This window comes from Elephas maximus, chromosome 27, assembly GCF_024166365.1.
Source record: "Elephas maximus indicus isolate mEleMax1 chromosome 27, mEleMax1 primary haplotype, whole genome shotgun sequence".
Lineage (NCBI taxonomy): Eukaryota > Metazoa > Chordata > Mammalia > Proboscidea > Elephantidae > Elephas > Elephas maximus.
Window position 1 is genome coordinate 13,820,693 of NC_064845.1, and position 18,974 is coordinate 13,839,666.

At 38.5% G+C, this 18,974-nt stretch overlaps 1 protein-coding gene across 3 annotated transcripts in view; it reads left to right on the forward strand.

Moving 5' to 3' along the window:
• NGLY1 (N-glycanase 1) overlaps nucleotides 1-16,350 on the forward strand; it is a 65,256-nt gene extending 48,906 nt beyond the window's left edge. The window contains exons 8-12 of one of the 3 annotated variants that reach the window (XM_049870799.1): nucleotides 1,415-1,525; nucleotides 2,861-3,025; nucleotides 7,287-7,472; nucleotides 15,151-15,328; nucleotides 15,685-16,350. In XM_049870799.1, the coding sequence (XP_049726756.1) occupies nucleotides 1,415-1,525; nucleotides 2,861-3,025; nucleotides 7,287-7,472; nucleotides 15,151-15,328; nucleotides 15,685-15,860 (816 nt within the window). In that variant the 3' untranslated portion in view covers nucleotides 15,861-16,350. The remainder of the gene's footprint in view (nucleotides 1-1,414; nucleotides 1,526-2,860; nucleotides 3,026-7,286; nucleotides 7,473-15,150; nucleotides 15,329-15,684) is intronic. The other 2 variants (XM_049870800.1, XM_049870801.1) reach the window with 2 other exon arrangements.
• Nucleotides 16,351-18,974: the final 2,624 nt, after the last annotated feature.

Consider the following 18,974-nt stretch of genomic DNA (forward strand, 5'->3'; position numbering starts at 1 on the left):
ACATTTGGGTAGTTTCCAGTTGTTTACTGTTTCAAATAAAGCTGCTCTGGGTATTCACGTGGAAGTCTTTACATGGGCATACACTTTCCTTTTTCTTCAGTAAATGCCTAGGAGTGGAATGGCCGGGTCACATAGTGTATGTTTAACTTTTTAAGAACCGCAAAACTGTTTTCTAAAGTGATTTTGCCATTTTACTTTTTCAGTAGCTGTATATAAGAGTTCCCAGTTTTCTCTGTATCTTCTCTAACACTTAGTTCAGACTTTTTAATTTTAGCCGTTCTAGTAAAACGAAACGCAGTTTCTAGTAGGTGTGTGGAAACACTGACAGCGTAGTGGTTAAAGTACTACGGCTGCTAACCAAGAGGTCGGCAGTTCGAATCTGCCAGGCGCTCCTTGGAAATGCTGTGGGGCAGTTCTTCTCTGTCCTGTAGGGTCGCGGTGAGTCGGAATCGACTGGATGGCAGTGGATTTTGGTTTTGGTTTGGTTTAGTAGGTGTGTTGTGGTATGTTATTGTGGTTTTCATTTGCATTTCTCTAATAATAATTTATATCGAACATCTTTTTATGTGCTTGTTTGCCATCAGTATGCCCTCTTTGCCGCTTTTTGTTTTTAAATTGGGCTGTGTTTTCTTATTATTGAGTTTTGAGAGTTCTTTACATATTCTGGATAAAAGTCCTTTATCAGGTACACGTTTTGCAAAGATTTGCTTCCTCCCTGTGGCTTGTCTTTTCATTCTCTTGGCAATGACTTTTGAAGAGAAGAAGTTTTTAATTTCTATAAAGTCCAGTTTATCAATTTTTCTTTTATGGATTGTGGTTTTTGATATTGTATCTAATAAATCTTTGCATAGCTTAAGATCAAAAAAATTCTCCCCTGTGTTTTCTTTTCAGAAGTTTTATAATTAGACGTGTGATCCATTTTGAGTCCATTTTTGTATATGGTTCAAGATGTGGATTGAAGGTCATTTTTTTTGCGTATGGATAACCAATTATTCCAGCACCATTTCTTGAAAAGATTGTCCTTTGCACTTTTGTCAGAAATCAGTTGTTCTGTAATATAAATTTAATGCAATAAAAATGGAAAAAGCTTTTATTTTTTTTAATTTTATGAAATCAGCTTTGTAGATAACTTTAAAAAAGAGAATGCTTTTTTTCTGGAAAATTTTGTCTTTTTACCTCAGCTTTTAAAAAAAAAAAAATTTTTTTTTTTTTTCTTGGAAGCGTACCTGTAAGAAAATGAATAAAAAGCGTATTCTCTTCAGTTTCTTTTGCAGGTTTTTTAATTTGAAATAAAGGATAGTATTTTAAAAATTGCATTTAACACTTACATTCATTCTAGCAATTCTCATATTTAGCAAACCAAGACTAATGGTGATAATCTTGTTAGATATTTATGTTCTGTGATTTGTTCGAGGTGGTTGACGTCACTTGGCGATATTCTTGTAAACATGAAGATGTAATCTCTAGAAGAACTCTGGTTAAAGAAGAATTACTTCGAGAAACTATTAACGGGCTTAATAAGCAGGTGTGTAATTGGGATTTGTCATTTTTGAGAGGATATTTGAGGTTTTTAATCAAGAATAGCCAATTTTCAACTCATTGAAATTCTTTAAGTAGCAGCATTATTTTGCAAACAAAAATATTTGAATGTCCTAAATGTCTTTTTGTACATTGAAAATTCGAGGACTCATTTTAAATAAAATATTTCATTTTACTTATGTTATTTTAGATTAAATTGGCATGTCTTTTCTCAAAGTTCAGTGAAACAAATTTCAGTGTATATAGTACTTGACATAAAGTGCTGTTTTATTTATCAAAGTAGTTTTGTCTTGAATGTAATCTCTGTCTCTTTCACACACACACACACACATATGCTTGTCCATTATGAAATTTCTGAAACAAAGCACAGGAAATAGTTAACATTGGCTACTTCTGAGAAGAGGAGCTGGTGTTGAAGTTGGAAAGCTCATTTTTTATTTATACTCTTTGGTAGTATTAAATTTTTATTTTGTATACATAAGTTTTTCATAATTCAGAAAAACAAAAGCAACTAATTTTCCTTCTGGCAGAGTATATTGCCTTAATCTAATCAGTTATTGAATTTATTCACAGTGAGGTTTCATCCTGTTTCGAATTTGCCCTTTTAAGTATAGCCCTTCAGAAATTCTAACCAGAAAACCTGGAGTATTTCCTAGGGCCCCTCACCTTGGCAGGCTCTGAACTCCAGTTTATTTTCTCATCTGTACCATGAGTATGAAAAAAATTCAGCCTCATTTTTCAGTGCCTTCTCCGCCATTTTGTTCTTGGCTTCTCAGCCTCTCCTCAACATTGCCACTTAAAAATTGGCAAATACCTGGAAGGGAAAATAGGCATACCTTTTTGTTTTTTTTTCAGTAGGTTTGCCTCACCCTGATTCATTTCTTCTTTTGGGAATCTTGGCTTCTCAAGTTCCGGTTACCTTGGAATTGGAACAGGTGTCTGTATGTGTGTCTGTGTGTGTGTTTTCCCCAGCTTTTGTTCATTTTCTCAACAGGGCAGCTGGTCACTGGTCTGAACCAGCTAGTCCTTCATAGCACGAAGCAGAAACTGTTACTCCCGTCTCAAAGCAAGGACACTAGAGGCCACGGAGAGGTGGCAAGAGGTGTTCCATGATTTCTCAACATAAAATACGTAAATTTATTTTAAGCTTCCCACAGTGTCCATTTTATTTTCCAAATAAAGAATGTGTGGAAATAAAGTTGGTTACGTCTTTGAGCATCCCCTTAAAATGCCAATGTTGTAAGTGTCTTCTTGCTGAGAGATAAACGGGCCTCGGCGTTCTCCTAATCTTAACTATGTTTTTGTTTGACGTGAATTACAGAGGCAGCGACCTTTGTCAGAAAGCCGGAGAAAAGAACTTCTCCAGAGGGTAATTGTGGAGCTCGTTGAATTTATATCTCCCAAAACTCCGAAACCTGGAGAACTGGGTGGAAGAACATCTGGGTCTGTGGCTTGGAGAGTAGCCCGAGGTGAAATGGGCCCAGAGGTATTTAATTTATTATATCCTGATATTCTTTTCAGTTTCCTGCTTCCCAAACTGCTGTTTGATTACAGAAAAATGCATTGGCCGTGACCTTTCAGTTAACTTTGCAGCATAATTATTAAAAAATGTGAACATTTGAAGAGAACTAAATAAATTGACATAGTATAACATGAGTTAGCAAAGCATTTTAAAATGAGATTTTTCTCTTTTTTACATTACGTAAATATTTTAATATTTAGTGCAGTGTAACTTTGAGGTACATACAGAAATACACACAATTCATAAATGTATACCTTAATGAAGTTTTACAAATCGAGCGCCTGTGTAACCACCAACCAGACTAAGAAATAGAATCTTAAAAAAAAAAGAGAACCTCACCAAAACCCCAGAAACAGCCATGAGTTCCCTTCCAGTTACTGCTTTCCATCCCTAGGAGTAACAACCACTGTTATCCTGGCCTCTAACATCATAAATTAGAATTGCCTATTATTTTGCTTTATGTAGGTGGAATCATACCTACTCTGAATGTGTGTGGCTTCTTCCATTCAATATTATGTTAGTGGGATTCCTATCTTTTGTTGCATGTTTATGGTATGTTTATTCTCATTGCTGTATAATATTCCTTGGTATGAATATATACCATCCTAAATAATACTATTTATGAAATCACTGATATAATTATCCGTTTCACTGTCGATGGGCATTTGGGTTGTTTCTGGTGTTTCATTATTACAGATTGCGCCGCTGCAAACATTGATAACATGTTTTCAGTGACTGTGTGTCTGCGTTTCTATTGGGTAAATACGAGCGAAATTGCTAGGTTGTCAGCGTTGGAGTGTGCGCACCTTTAGTAGACGACGGCCAAGTAGTGTCCCAAGTGGTGTGCCAGGTTATACTCTCACCAGGAGTATATGAGGTTCTTTCACATCTTTGCCTACACTTGGTATTGCCTTTCGTTTTCACTTTAGCAGTTCTGGTGGTAGATAAAAACTAAAAAATAGTAATAGCATATTGTAATTTCCGTTTGCATTTTGCTGATGACTAATGAAGTCGAGTGCCTGTTCTTTAAACTTTCGGATAGCCTCTCTTAAGAACTGCCTATTCAAGTCTTTTAAAGTGGGGGTTTAATGCACTTAAAAGAGCTGTGTTTTGTGTCTTGCCTTTTTTTTTTTGCCGTACGAAAACTATAAAGTACAGTGGGAAAAATCTAAAATGTGGATAATTAAATCAATGAAAGTATGTATTTCATGATAGATGCCTGTATATATATCTGAAATTACTGTTATTGTTATGATTGCTATTATATTGTCAAACTTATTTTAAGATATTATCATTTAATTAATCTCCCAAAATTAAATAATGAGCAATGGAAATACAGTCTCTATAGTTACATCCCATAGTTATGGGTTAGGTGAAAAGCATTGTGCTAGGTTCTGCAGTGGATACTAAGGAAGAACAGCAGACTGTCCCTTGCCTTTAGTGAGCTTAAAGTTGATTCACTGGAAGGTATTTAAATATGAGGTGTCTAGGAAAATAAGTAACAAAAATGCTTGAAAGGAAAAGAACCCATCACAGTATTAATATCGAAGAATTCCAAACAAATGATAGTTTTATATCTACTTTTTCTAAGTTTGCTGTTGTTGCAATTTACGGCTCTAGGCTAAAAGAGGTGAATTATCCTCAATAAATTCTGTTTGCTTTTTAATTTATTCCATCGTCTGTAGTAGGCAGTGAAAGCGTTGGTTCAGCCATAGAATTACAAGATCTAAACTCACATAATTGAAATCAGTGCTGAATGCAGAGCAAGCTGCAAGGATAAATCTAATGAAGCCAGTTAGAGAGCTCATTTAGTTCACAGCTGTTTTCAGTTTAAAACATGGCAATTATTTAGGTCTTCATTCCTTTTTCTTTGTATGGATGGGTTTGCTCCCTCTCACATGCGTGTAAGTTGATTAAACTTTAAAAATATTAATTGGGTCATATATGCAAATTGTTCTCTCTTCTGAAATTCTTTTTTAAAAATCTCAATTACTGGGGACCCTATTAGGGCCATGAATTAAAAGAGAAATCGTTTCCCCCTTTAGAAATGAATGTAAGTTTTAAAAATAAATTTGAGAGATATGAATCCTAAAAAATTTTAGAGCCGCACCTTGCAGTCAATTTGAAAAAGAAGGTAACATTGATGATACCATTTCAAGAAAGAAAAAAATTTATCCTAATCTTAGACTGAAAACATAAAGTCTTAATGTTACTGTTATCCAGTTTGCTTTGTTTAGCTGCATACATGCCATGTTCAGTAACATATATTTTTTTTATCTTTGTCACTTGGTAATGAGTTAATCCTTTGTAAAATAGTAGACAATGCTATTTTTTAATTTTATTTCCATTTGGATTATGTCGGCGCTCTGAAATATCTTTGCAGAAGAAAGAGAAGAGAAAAATTGGAAAGTGTTCTCATGTGCTTGTTTTGAAATTTCGCATACTAATTCATAATTGTAAAATTAATTTCTAAAAATAAACTGCTTTTTTATCTCTATCCTTTTGGCAGCAAAATCCATACTTTCACTAGGGAATTATCGCCTTGTTCATACATGTAATGGCACTATTTTAAAATTCTGATAATAATACCTGTAAATATTTCTCTTCGTGTTTCTCGGATTTTTTTATATACTGTTTATTGATTATTGTGCATTTGGAGTTTTTATACTGTTTAATACGTAGCCCTCCCCCCCTCCCCGCCCACAAAAAATGCATCACCAACTCTCCTGACTGGTTAGTACACATAATAGCAAGATGTTGACACAGTCTAGAGCAGTGGGCCTTAATGGTGGATGATTTTGTGCCCCAGAGGACAACTGGTAATGTGTGGAGACATTTTAGTTGTCACAACTGGAGAGGCTGGGGGAGGGGGAAAGGCGCACTGTCATCTAGTGGTTAGAGGACAGGGATGCTGCTGAACACCCTGCAGCAAACAGGATAGCCCCTCACAACAAAGAATTATCTGGTCCAAAATAGCGATAATGCAGATGAGAAATCCTAATCTAGAAACAGGCTTCTTAGACTGGGCTACTCTGCCTTTGTCTCAGGAGGAGGGACGGTTGCATGAATGGCACAGAAAGACTCAGGATAAATACAGCATCTTTCTCAAACCTTAGAGTCATTCAGAGATTTCAGGAAGTAGGGAAGTATCTTATATTAATCCCTTAGATTAATATTTGCCTGGAATTTAAAGACATGAGCTTTTGTGTAATTTCACACATGTACAGAATTATTTCAAACTCTACCTCCCAGGTACTCACCTGGCTTAGGGTATCAAGAAAGGCTACTCTGATGAAATGGCTTTAGGTGGGGCCCTGAAGGGAGAGAAAACATCAAATATACGAAGAGTAGACAGAAAAGCATTCCAGACAGAGAGAACAGCATGTGTCAAGGCACTGAGGCAGGAAGGAGCTGGGCCTATTTGAGGAACTAAAGGAAAAGTAATGTGGTGGGAACATAGAGACCAAAGGGAAGAGAATAGCAAGAGATCTGCTTGGAGAAATAGGCAGGGGACAGATCCTATAAGGCCCTGTTAGCCTTGGTAAAGAGTTTGGAATTTAAGTACAGTGGGAAGTCACTGGAGTATATTAAACAGGAAAGTGATTATTTTTACATTATTTTTTAAAATAATTTTCATTGCTGTGTGGAACATGGATACGAGAGGTAAGAGGTGAAAGCTGGGAGTCAAGTTTGAGAGACTACCGTATTTTTTTTTGCAATTAATGCACCCACGTAAATAACATGCCCATACCTATAATGCATGTAGGGTGCCTAGGAAAGTAGTGCATGAGGGGACTGAGCAGTTGGCAAAAAAACCCTGTAGTGCACGCATTATTTGCGTAAGATACCTTACTGCAATAGTCCAGGTAAAAGATGGTGGTGGAGGTGGAAATGAAAAACATGGATTCAGGTTAAACACAAAATCACAAAAATGTAAATCAGAGTTGAGTTTTGTTTCCTGTTTATATTTCCTGTATTTCTAGTAATGTTCATTGCTATATTAGCATCATATTGTTTATGTTTAATCATAAAATAATTTGAGAATTGTCCAGTGGCACCAATTTTTCTTTTTCAATGTAAAATTTTGCCTTTCTTAAGTCATAATATTTTCAAGGGAGGAGTCTCTTCCCAATCGACATAACCCAAAACCCAGATCCTCTTTTTGTTTGTTGGTTTGTTTTACATCTTCTGTCATGTTGCAAACCTAATTCTGCTTTCTTTTTAGAGAAAAGAAACCGTGTTCATCCCCTCTGAAAATGAGCAGATTTCTAAACAGTTCCACCTTGGTTATAATACTGTGAAGGATCACTATGTCCGAGTTTCAGATAACAGTCAAACCATTTCTGGATGGGAGAATGGGGTGTGGAAAATGGAATCCATATTCAGAAAAGTGGAAACAGACTGGAACATGGTAACTTAATGCATGAAACTATGTTTAAACCTTTGTTTAAACAAAGAGAGATTGGCTTCATTTTTTAGTTGCGCATAAGGCAAAAATGGACGTATCAAAATTATTTTTAGAAGTCCTTTAAAGGTAAAAGAAAATTCTGTTCCCAACATGTAATTAAAGGTCTACTACAAATTGCTGTGTTTCTCTTAAAGAAGTATCCATTTTCATTAAAGAAGTTGGGAGAAAATAATCAAGTGTGTGACCAATCCATGCAACTATTTTCTTGCATGAATGTATGAAATATATTGCTGTTTAACTCCTTCACAGATATGTATCGACTGTCTAATCATTGTAGGCTACTAGGGGGTATAGTGTATTTTTACGCAAATAACGCGCATCCTGTGATTTTATGACAGCCACGGCCTCCCCCTCCCCCCTCCCCACGAGGCACCCTCACACGCGCCACCCTGCCGGTCCTCTTCCAAATGTTGCTATAAAAAAAACTTAGCATGCTTACCAAAATACCTCATGGGGGAGGGTGCAGCTGGCAAACAAACGCAGAAGGTGCGTGTTATTTGTATAAAAAATAGAGTAATAATTTAGTTCCAAGTCCCAAGAAGCAGGTCTCTAGCAAGCTTTCGTTTCACGAGGTTTGGATGATTGAGCAGCATTGTCAATGATCTCTTGTCTGTGTCCTAAAAGTAAATAAATGGAGGTAGGACGGTAGTGACCAGGTGCCATCAACTCGACACCAACTGTTGGTGACCCCGTGCGTGTCAGAGTGGAACTGCTTCACAGGGTTTTCAGTGGCTGATTTTTCAGAAGTAGACTTCCAGGCCTTGCTTCCAAGGTGCCTGTAGGTGGCCTCGAACCTCCAGCCTCTTGTTTAGCAGCCAAGTGCCTTACCAGCAAGGCCACCCGTGGTGCACAGGTTTCAGAGGAGCTTCCAGAATAAGACAGATTGAGAAGAAAGGCCTGATGATCTGCTTCTGGAAATTAGCCAGTGGTATGTGGGGTTGCCATGCGTTGGAACCAAGTCTACAGCAACTAACTGCAATCGGACCATAAACCAAAAAAAAAACCATTGCCGTCAAGTCGATTCTGACTCATAGTGACCCTGTAGGACAGGGTAGAACTGCCCCATGGCGTTTCCAAGGAGCGCCTGGTGGATTCAAACTGCCAGCCTTTTGGCTAGCAGCCACAGCACTCTACCAGTACGCCACCAGGGTTTCCAGTAGGACCATAGTAGTTCACTTACACCAAGTTGCACATTGCTGTCACATGGTAACTGTAACATGTAAAAGACTTTACTTTTTAAACTGCCTTGCGCCTTAAACACATGCCAAAAGTAAACTCAGTGCTATTCAGATGACCTAAGTAGATCTGACCGTATTACTGAGAGATTTTTATTGGGCTTACTAACTTATAGGAATCTTTTAACGTTAATTTGTGAAGATGTTTGTGTGGGAAGGGAAGCCATTCATTTGTAAGACATACTGGATAGATTTTTAACAGTGAGTTACAGACTGACAGCTGCTGTTATTTATAAGCATAAACTATATGCTTATCACTGTCAGGCAGTAATCAGAGAACAAAAGAAATTCAAAGATAAGGTCCCTGCCCCCCCCCATTATAAGTTGTTCCAAACTTTATCCTGGTGTGTGAACATAACACATATCCCATTTAAATCACATTTATTATCTAATTGCAAAAGTAGGGATCTTTCTGTATTAAATCAAGAATAACTTAGAGGATTATTAAAATTACAGATTTATCAGTTGTCTTCTTTACCTAAAGAAGAGCATAAGCGATAAAACAAGATAAAATTTAAAACTTCATCATGTGTTTATCTGTAATTGATTGTATAGTTGATGAGAGAGGATTAACTTCTGGAAAACTGTCCTCAGCTGAAAAATTCCTCTGACCGAAAAGTAAGATAGAATGGGAGTGTTATTTATCCAAGTAGCAGCCTGCACTTGGCTGAACCAAAGCAGGATCTTGCCTTTCTCCCTCACCAGCGGCCCTAGTGTGCCACAGAAGCTATGCGGAGAAACAGGTCTACTGTACGGCATCTTTCTTTTTGACCTTAGTCTGTCACTTGTCTGTCAGCACACATTTACCGAGTGCCTGTCGTGCCAGGCATTGGTCTCAGGTACATGAATAAAAAGACGAAGAAAACACAGTTCCTGCTGCACAATTTAGCGGGAAACCAAAGCAGAAACAGCCATCTTAACCATGACGCAGAGTGCTGCAGTAAGAATGTCAACACATTGCTATGGAAACACCGAGGAGGGAGTAATTAGCTATGGCTGTGGGAGTTGGGCAGAGTGCCACAGAGCAGGCGACATTTGAGCTGGACGCCAAAGGATGAGTAGGTGTTCAGTAGGCCAGGAAACAGCAGGAAAAAAGGCAGAGAGTGCCTGGCGTATTTGGATTTCCCAAAATAGAACTGTGTGGCCAGAGAGGGTGCGTTGTATGAGAAGGATTTAAATAATGTAAATGAGATGCGAAGGCCATTAAATAGAGAACAGGGCCCTGCTCAAGAAAAGCTTGTACCTTAACTTACGTGAAGGGCACTGTTGTATAAATGTTGAATGACTCCTTTTCCGGCTACAACATTTAGTATCAGAAGAAGAAAAATGCAAGAACCTTAACTCCACTTGTAGAGACGGATAACTCAGAAGTAACATACCCAGAACCCAGTGCCGTCGGGTCGATATATCCACAGGAGCGCCTTTATCTTCCTCTCGGTCTGACTAACACGCTCCTATCCTCAGAATTTGGCTTCTGGTCCCACCTGACTGTGTCCGTTTCCTCCTTTGTAGACCCGTTGTTCCATGCACCTCATCTTTATGACGTTTATTCAGCAGATATTTGTGAAAATGGGTTATTGTTTCTCTCCTATAGATTATAAATGTTGCCGGGCAGAAGCCTTTTTTTTTTTTTTTTTTTTCATTTTGTATTCTCCACATTCATACATCTAGTTCAGTGCATGGTACATAGTAAAAAAAAGTAGTCAGCAGAAATTACTGGAGAAAGAAAAAAGGACTGAGTAAATGAATATATACTGACTTACACCACCCCTAGAGCTTCGTAGAGCACCACAGATACTCTGCCTTTGTTCCAACTCCAGCCCCTGGATGCCTTAGACACTGCATTTTTTGAGCAGTTTTATCACTTCTTTGTCACCAGAGACATTTTAGCACGTTTTGATGCAGGGCACTGTGTTAGTAAATCATTGAGACATTCAGCAAACGTGCCTTGCCAGACAGCGTGCTTGGCCCTCAGGATGTCACGGTGGGTCAAAAGGCAAGACTAGTGTAGGAGAAAGACGTGTGACCCAGTTCTTAAGATGAGTGGAGTAAGTGCTGTGCAGTACGCATTTAGGTCTGTATGTGATACTGAGGGAGGAAGGACAGGAGGACGTGCCACTAGCTGAGTCAGGGCTTCACAGTAGAAGTGATATCCAAGTGGGGTTTGGGAAGAGGTGGGAGAGGGAGTTTGTCAGCATGGGGCCAGAATGTGGAGGGAGGGGGTGTCCTGGAGCATGAGAACAGCATGTCCAAAAGCACAGAGGTGGGGCCATCTGGTGTGTCCCGGGAGGAGGAAGCAGATGGGGATAGATACGGGGGAGAATGGTGGGGAATAACAGTAGAGAGGTGAACAGGTGTCCAGCCCCAGAGATGGTGATTGCTTTGCAAAGGAGCTTGGGTTTTTACCCTTTATGTAATAGGAAAGCACATCGTAGGATTGAGGCTGGGGGGGACATGATCACACTGGTATTCCAGGAGGTCAGTCCAGAGGCTGCGAATGGAATTAATCAGAAGTTTAGTATACAGAGGGTTAAATACAGCAGGAACTGACAGTGGATTCATGTTTGACTTCAGTGATAAAATGGAATAACCAAACATAAGATACGTGAGCAGTGCAGTTTTACCTGCACCAAATTAAAATCCTTTGAAAATACAGCTGTTCTGCTGGATATCTGTAGAAGTGGCTGACTGCAGGGGGCCTGCAGTACGGTGAAATTAATTAGAGTTAATCTCAGCAGCCTAAGCAGAATAATTTTAAGAGGATACTGAAGAACAGCTTCAAATAGCACAGTGCAAACCAAACCACTAGGAAACCATAGCAGTGGGCAGACCAGCCTGGCAAGTAGTAATCCGAAAATCTTTAAGCAAAGATTTGCTGAATGTACAATACATAAAGAAGCTGACATGTTAATTGTTCTTAGTCCTAAATACACTGGTCACCGGCACAAGCCCAAGGACAAGCTTGATTTGTGTACCTTGAGAAAGGTACAACTTGGACCTTAAGCCAGAGACGGGCAGTAGCCTTGTTCCCACGCTCAGTTTGTGATATGCCTGTATGTGCTTACAGACACTGAAGAGTTGCATAGGCCATGGAGCAGGGTGTGCATATAGAATTCAATCTGCTGAGGAAAAACGCCATGATTTTTTTATTTTACTACCGCCCCTGCTAAGGTGGGGTAACAACACCATTTTGCAAAATGACAGCTTACAAAACCACGCATGTAAAACCGCACACAGTAAATTAAACCTATGAATTAAAAAAGCCAGCAGGCAAAAATTTGTCCATTGGGTAACTAAGGAAGTTAGGAATTGTCTAAGTCAACATTTTTATGAAGAAAAAAATTTTCTCTAGACAAAACAATTGAGTATTTGAGAGCTTAGGAAGTATTTTTTTCTCCTAAATAAGTTATAATTACTAGTTCTGTTGGTATTATACATAGGCAGGACCACAATTGGAAGTTTATGTAAATCCTGTTGTTTTGGTACATTTCAGATAACGAAACTGAGTATACATACTCTTGATAACTCCCTATCACATCTAACAATGATTGAATTAGTTAAAATGGTGCAGGTAGAATTTATCATGTGAGAAAGATGACGTGAATTTTCACCGTAAACCTGTTTTGTACATCCATACACTGTTTCTTGAGTGCAAGAGACCTTTTCTCTACTTACAGTCTGTTTGAATGTTTATTTAAGCACCTAAGAATTTAGTGATGAATTCCATCTTACCCTTTAACTTTTAGGACCTTAAAAACCAATGCCTTTAGGATGGAAATTTTAAGCTTTAAGACAAGCAATTCTTTTGGGAGTGTTCAACAGCTATTCTAATCCTTCTGTTAACAGTTAAAACCACAGCTCTGACCTAGACCCACACATTATCTTTAAGGCGATTCTTGAAGTAAGCTAAAAAAAAAAAAAAAAAAAAGCTAGAAGGTCGGAATTAACCTGACTTCAGCCTATCACGCTTTATACTCACACTTTTGAAGGATACTTGAAACTACCCAGCTCTGAAAATACACAAGACATAGAAGTATATATATATTGAGACATAAAAGTATCTGTTTCTGTCTTAAGATTACTTCCCCCAGTCTTAGTTCTTTCCAGCTGTCTTTCTTCCACTAATCCCTCCGTTGGCTCATCTTTCCCAGATAACCACCTTTTCTAGCCACTACTTTTTTTTTTGTCACTTGTGCTTTAAGTGAAAGTTTACAGTTCAAGTCAGTTTCTCATACAAAACTTATACACACATTGTTATGTGACCCTAGGTGCTCTCCCTACAATGTGACAGCACACTCCTTCTCTCCACCCTGTATTTTCCGTGCCCATTCAGTCAATGCCTGTCCTCCTCTGCCTTCTCATCTCACCTTAACAGGAGCTGCCCACATAGTCTCGTGTCTACTTGAGCTAAGAAGCACACTCCTCACCAGTATCATTTTATGTTTTATGGTCCAGTCTCACCTTTATCTGAAGAGCTGGCTTCGGGAATGGTTTTAGTTTGGGGCTAACAGAGAGTCCAGGGGCCGGGACCTCTGGGGTTCCTCCAGTCTCAGACCACTAAGTCTGGTCTTTTTACTAGAATTTGAGGTCTGCATCCCACTTTCCTCCTGCTCCATCAGGGACTCTCTGTTGTGTTCCCTGTCAGGGCAGTCATTGGTGGTAGCCAGGCACCGTCTAGTTCTTCCAGTCTCAGTCTAGCCACTACTTCGAAGGAGTAATTAAGTTTTGGATAATCCCTAGATGTGAAACTAACCAATTCCCAAGGAGAACTGGTGCAATTATGAGCCTTCAGGCTCCCCTTACAAATGGCTATTAGGAGCATGTAATGGGAGCCTGTGAGCATTGGGGATGTTGTATGGAGGTGCCCTGAACTTGAGTGGAGCAGTTGACAGCTCCACATGTCCAAGTTTGTCAGGACAACAGTTGCCTATACATATCTAGTCTCAGGAGTTCAAGTTTGTTTACTTGGAGAAAAAACTGTTAAATAATCTCTAACTCATTGATTCTAAAAATCTTCTGATTAAGTTAACTAACTTATTTAACCTAGAAGAAAAATAGCTATAGGTTCCAAAACAGACTGCAAAAATCCCTGCTGGAATGCTAGTAATGACTGATTTCTTACCCAATGACTAAAGACAGTACAGGTGGTAGCCGTTTCCATGACGAATGTATTTTATATGCTACTTGCAATTATTTGTCCCTGAGCTAAATAGTATTTCGAGTATACTAGATGTCTCTAAAATAAGATCTAGTGTGAATATGTGTGTGTTTGTCAGTTTTAATATTTAATAAATAATGTTTATTAAACCCTTCAGTGAATCTAGAACTTGTTCCCCCAGAGAGATTATGATTTGGCTGGATTATATCAGGCAAGTACCCCTGAAATAAAATAGTGGTGTTTGAGAAAGGGCATTTTGGCCATTCAAGGTGAAATGCAATTATGGAGGACCTTGAAAGCCAAGAGTTTGGACTTCATGCAAGAGCCAGGTGCTTGCTGTGTGTCCCAGACCAGGCAAAATGACGTGAAGGAAGTGGGATTTTAAAAACGAATCTGATCAAAGGGATTAGAACTGGGTAATGTTAGGTGGTTGCAGTAAGAGGGGTGTGAAGCCATGACTGCAGTCAGTAAGCGGTATAAATGAGGAATGGGGTCTATTCAGGACCCAGAAATGCAGGATTATTGTGGGAATTTGGATACAGGGATAATGAGCGAGGAGTCAGATTCTTAGGAGTTTGAGCCTGTGAAAGACCAGAGCTGTGGATGTCAGTTTTCACGTCAACATCTTGAAGAGGGTGAAGCTCGAAGGAGTCAGTAGAGCGCTTGGATGCCGTCAGTAGTATACCTGTAGATGGTAAGGGTCACTGGTGGTGAAAGAACAGGGCGCACACTCTGCAGATACTGCCTTTTAAACAGTTAGGAAAAGCCAAAGAATTTCTTCATTTAGACAGTGTGGCCCATGTCACTCTCGGAAAGCTGATAGGGAAATCCAGACTTAGAAAATAAGAAAATTTAAGCAGTGAATGCATCTAAAAGAGTTTTCATTTTTAACAGGGTTCATCAGAAGGGCCGTTTTAACAGCTGAAATTCTAACTTTTCAAGAGCATGTCATTTACCAAAATTTGGTTAGCGCACAGCCCTTTACTTTAGGGCTACACTTATTGAAGCACCTACGTTCAAATAAATAACTTTTAATCCAGAGCAGAAGATGCTATAGGAAAAATTGCAAATGAAATGAGGACTATTAGCAGTAAGAATATTGTCAGTGACGAAAAGTCAGGCCTTAATAACCATGTGCACACAGCACCCTGTGACAGTCAGACTTCTGACTGTGTTTGCTCTCTGTTTCGCCATTTCTGACCATTTCTTTCTCCCTGCTACTTTGTAGGTGTATTTAGCCCGAACGGAAGGATCATCCTCTGCTTATATTTCCTGGAAGTTTGAGTGTGGATCAGTCGGTCTCAAAGTCGATAGCATTTCCATTAGAACAAGTAGCCAGACCTTCCAGACTGGAACAGTACGGTGGAAATTGCGATCTGATAGAGCAGAAGAAGAACTGACAGGAGGTGAGCACTTGGCTGGCGAGTTTACCTCTGTGGAGTGTGATTATATTTATCTGACATGCAGCTCTGACTTCTTCATGCGTAAGAATTATTCATAGTATTGAAGCCAGATTTTTAAATTAAAAACCTATGTAACCTCACAACAGAGGACTAATGTTTTTGGCGTAAGACACAAATACAAGGAGAAAAACAATTCCTTTGTTTCAAAGGACGTGTTTGCTCCAAAACGACTACTTTGTATTTTTTAGGCATTGATTTTTACCTACAAGTCAGGTATGTGAAATGCCCTCCCAGCTATCTCCTTATGCCCTTTACATTACCAAAAGTAAAATGTTAATTTTTTTTCCTCTCTTCGACAGATAAAAAGCTTCGCTCCTATCACGATTTTTCTGGTGCCACTGAAGTTATTTTGGAAGCAGAATTAAGCCGAGGAGATGGTGATGTTGCCTGGCAACATACGCAGCTGTTTAGACAAAGCCTAAATGACCATGAAGAAAATTGTTTGGAGATAATTATAAAACTCGGTGACCTCTGAGAGCCTGAGTATTACAGGAATGCTGACAATAATCAGGAACTTCCATGGTCTGGAGTCGTCCGTTGATTGAGCGCATGCTGTGTGGCTGATTTACTCCCCTGTGCGGGTGTATTTCTTTTGCTGCCTGTCCATCGTGTGAGCCTCACTGAAGTATATCTTTATTTTCTGGACCACAGTGAAACCTTGAATCAAAACCTCCCGTCCATGTAGGACTGTAGTTTTAATGGTTGGAGTAAAGTCTTATTGCCCCAGTATGAGATTTCAATCTGAAAACTGTTAAGTATAGTTTTAAGAGTCAAATGATGGTATTCATGATTATGGTAAAATCCTGAGCTAATAATAGTAATTTGACACTTTCTAATCAGCCATTAATTTCTCCGTTTACAGTTGGATTAGGCTTTCCTAAGATTTTTAATTTGTAACAAATGTGGAAGTATAGTATCTTATAAGTTATATAATGCATGAAAATTTTTATGATTGTAAATATGTAGGCATTTGAGAAATAAAATGAGATTATTTTGCCTTATATCTTTTGAGTGGTTACTTTGGCCAAAGAAAAATCTTTAATAAATATGTTATACATTGAAAATCACTTGCGTGGACGGGAGTTATGGAAACATTCAACACTGACTTCATAAATTCAGAGATACATTGTAAATTCCATAACATGTGGACAGGAAAAAATGCTTTACCTTTGAGTTTATTTTTATCTACCACATTGAACATAATAGCTGTTCTTGACTCTGAAACTATGTAATTACAGAGTATTTATATACTATATCAGGATATTGTGTGTGTGTTCCATATAACTGCTCCAATTAAATTTAGCAAACATTAAGCATTTATGAGCAAAGCATTTTGATTGCACTGTGGCGGAGGCAGTGGTGAAAGACATAAGCCCTGTCCTCAAATGCCTTTTGTGATGTTCTTCAAAGTGAATCCTCAGCTCTTCAGACAAGGAAAGTACAATCTCAGAGATTCTCACCCTGTGCCACGCAGGAGAACATTTATGTGGGTTATAAAATACCCCCCTGAAACAAAGATCTTAACATTTGCTTTTTAAATGCAACCAGGCTCTCTTAAGGGTCATTTTCTTGCTAAAGTTACGTTTCAAACGAACTGATTTATGCATTTAAAGTTATAAATATGTCTTAAATATTAGAGTTTTCTGGAACTCTCAGACTCTTGGTTAATCATAGCTTCCTACCGCAGCCAAGTAATTTTAAATTGGAGAGAAACTTGTTACCTGCCTTGAGGTGTCTGGTATTGGCGCTGTATTTTGATGGTCAAGCAGGCCAGCCCTCTTTACCCTCAAGAGGAAACCTCGAGATCTACCAGCAGCTTTGTGAAGATGGTAATGGAAATATGGGGGCTCAAATGTGTGTACTTTATCTGTGAAAGCGAGACAGTCGCATTTTTACTGTGGTTTAGGCAAAAAATAAAAAAGTTTCAAATAACCTGTGTTTTTTATGGGCTTGAACTGGTGAGAAGTTAGTTGCACCTTTTCTCATGTTCTGTGAGAGTTCAACCCTGAGGGTACTGAATATGTGTTAATAGATATTATAAAAAAAATTTTGGGAAATAATACAGAAGATAACAGGACAAAATATTTCTCAGTAATGTATAAATTTAATGACAGACATATACAAGTAATTTTTAGTAAACTGGTATCACAAAAGTAAATTAGATAAAGAAGGATGGATAGTGCAGACCCCCTCAATGAACTGGCATTAGTATTAGGGAATACTTTGTGTAGCAATCATTTAGAATCTTCTCACATGATCTTTTGTGGCTAAAGAATGAATGCTAAAACAGTGAGGGAATAACTACACCAAGTTGATGGATTATGCTCCTGATTGATTAGCCTTCCACTGCCATTGCTTATTCTTAGAAAAGAATTTACACTCTGGCTTCAGGTCAGAGCCCACCATGATAAATCCCACCGAGTATGCTTTTTGTTGCCGTATTTTTGAAGAAGTAAACACTTTGCTGGAAATCACATCCCTAAGATCAACAAGAAGCACAGCCGATGCTTTGATCAATTTACAGCAAAAGAGATGCCTCAGATTAAAGAGGGATAGAGAACACTTTATAATGGGCTTTTGGGGCTAGCGTAGCTCGTTAGATAATCTAACCCAGGCTCCTCACTTTTCACTGAGCAAACTCAAGCCCAGAGAAGTTATGACCCGTCCAAGCAATTGAATGAGTTGGTGACACAGGCAAGATTCATTTACACATCTCAGGCTTTTTTTCTACCAACTTGCAGAGCAATAGAATCAGACCCACGTGTGGGTTACTGTTTTAGTAGGTATTTCATGAATATAGATGCTGTGATAGGCATGTTCAAGTTGAGAAGATACTGCCCTTCACATTAGAAACAATGATTGTTCTCACAGTACTTAAGCTTTTCTGGGGACTAAATTTGTTGTAATTTGATGACGGATTACTCTGGATGTGGGTGTTTTGGTATAAGTTTGTTTTTCAGTCATTTGTATAATAATTTTTTAGTTATTATTTCTTCTACAACACAGCAAGTTGTGTTTCGGTTTTGTAGCCTGAGCAAATACACTCTCATAAGCTAATAGCTCTGATCCAGGGGGCGTTTCTTCCTTAAATATTCTTGGGGAAGATTGAGACTAAAATGCAAGACATGATTGGCTATATTCCACTTAGCATGTTTTCAGACTAGGTTGACCAAAACAGTGCCCGTATTTTTGATAAGAGATTTAATAGCCAAAATGGACCTAAACTAATAGTGACCAATTTTTAAGTACCTAATAAGTGTCAAGAAAGCAAATGATATATTGCATTCGGCAAATCTGCAGAAGACCTTTAAAGTGTTAAAAAGCAAAGATGTCACTTTGAGTACAAAGGTGCTCCTGACCCGAGCCATGGTATTTTGAGTTGCCTCATATGCATGCCAGAGCTGGACAATGAACAAGGAAGACTGAAGAAGAATTGATGCCTTTGAATTACGGTGCTGGTGAAGAATATTGAATATATCATGGACTGCCAGAAGAACAAACCAGTCTGTCTTAGAAGAAGTACAGCCAGAATGCTCCTTAGAAGCGAGGATGGTGAGACTTTGTCTCACTTACTTTTGACATGTTATCA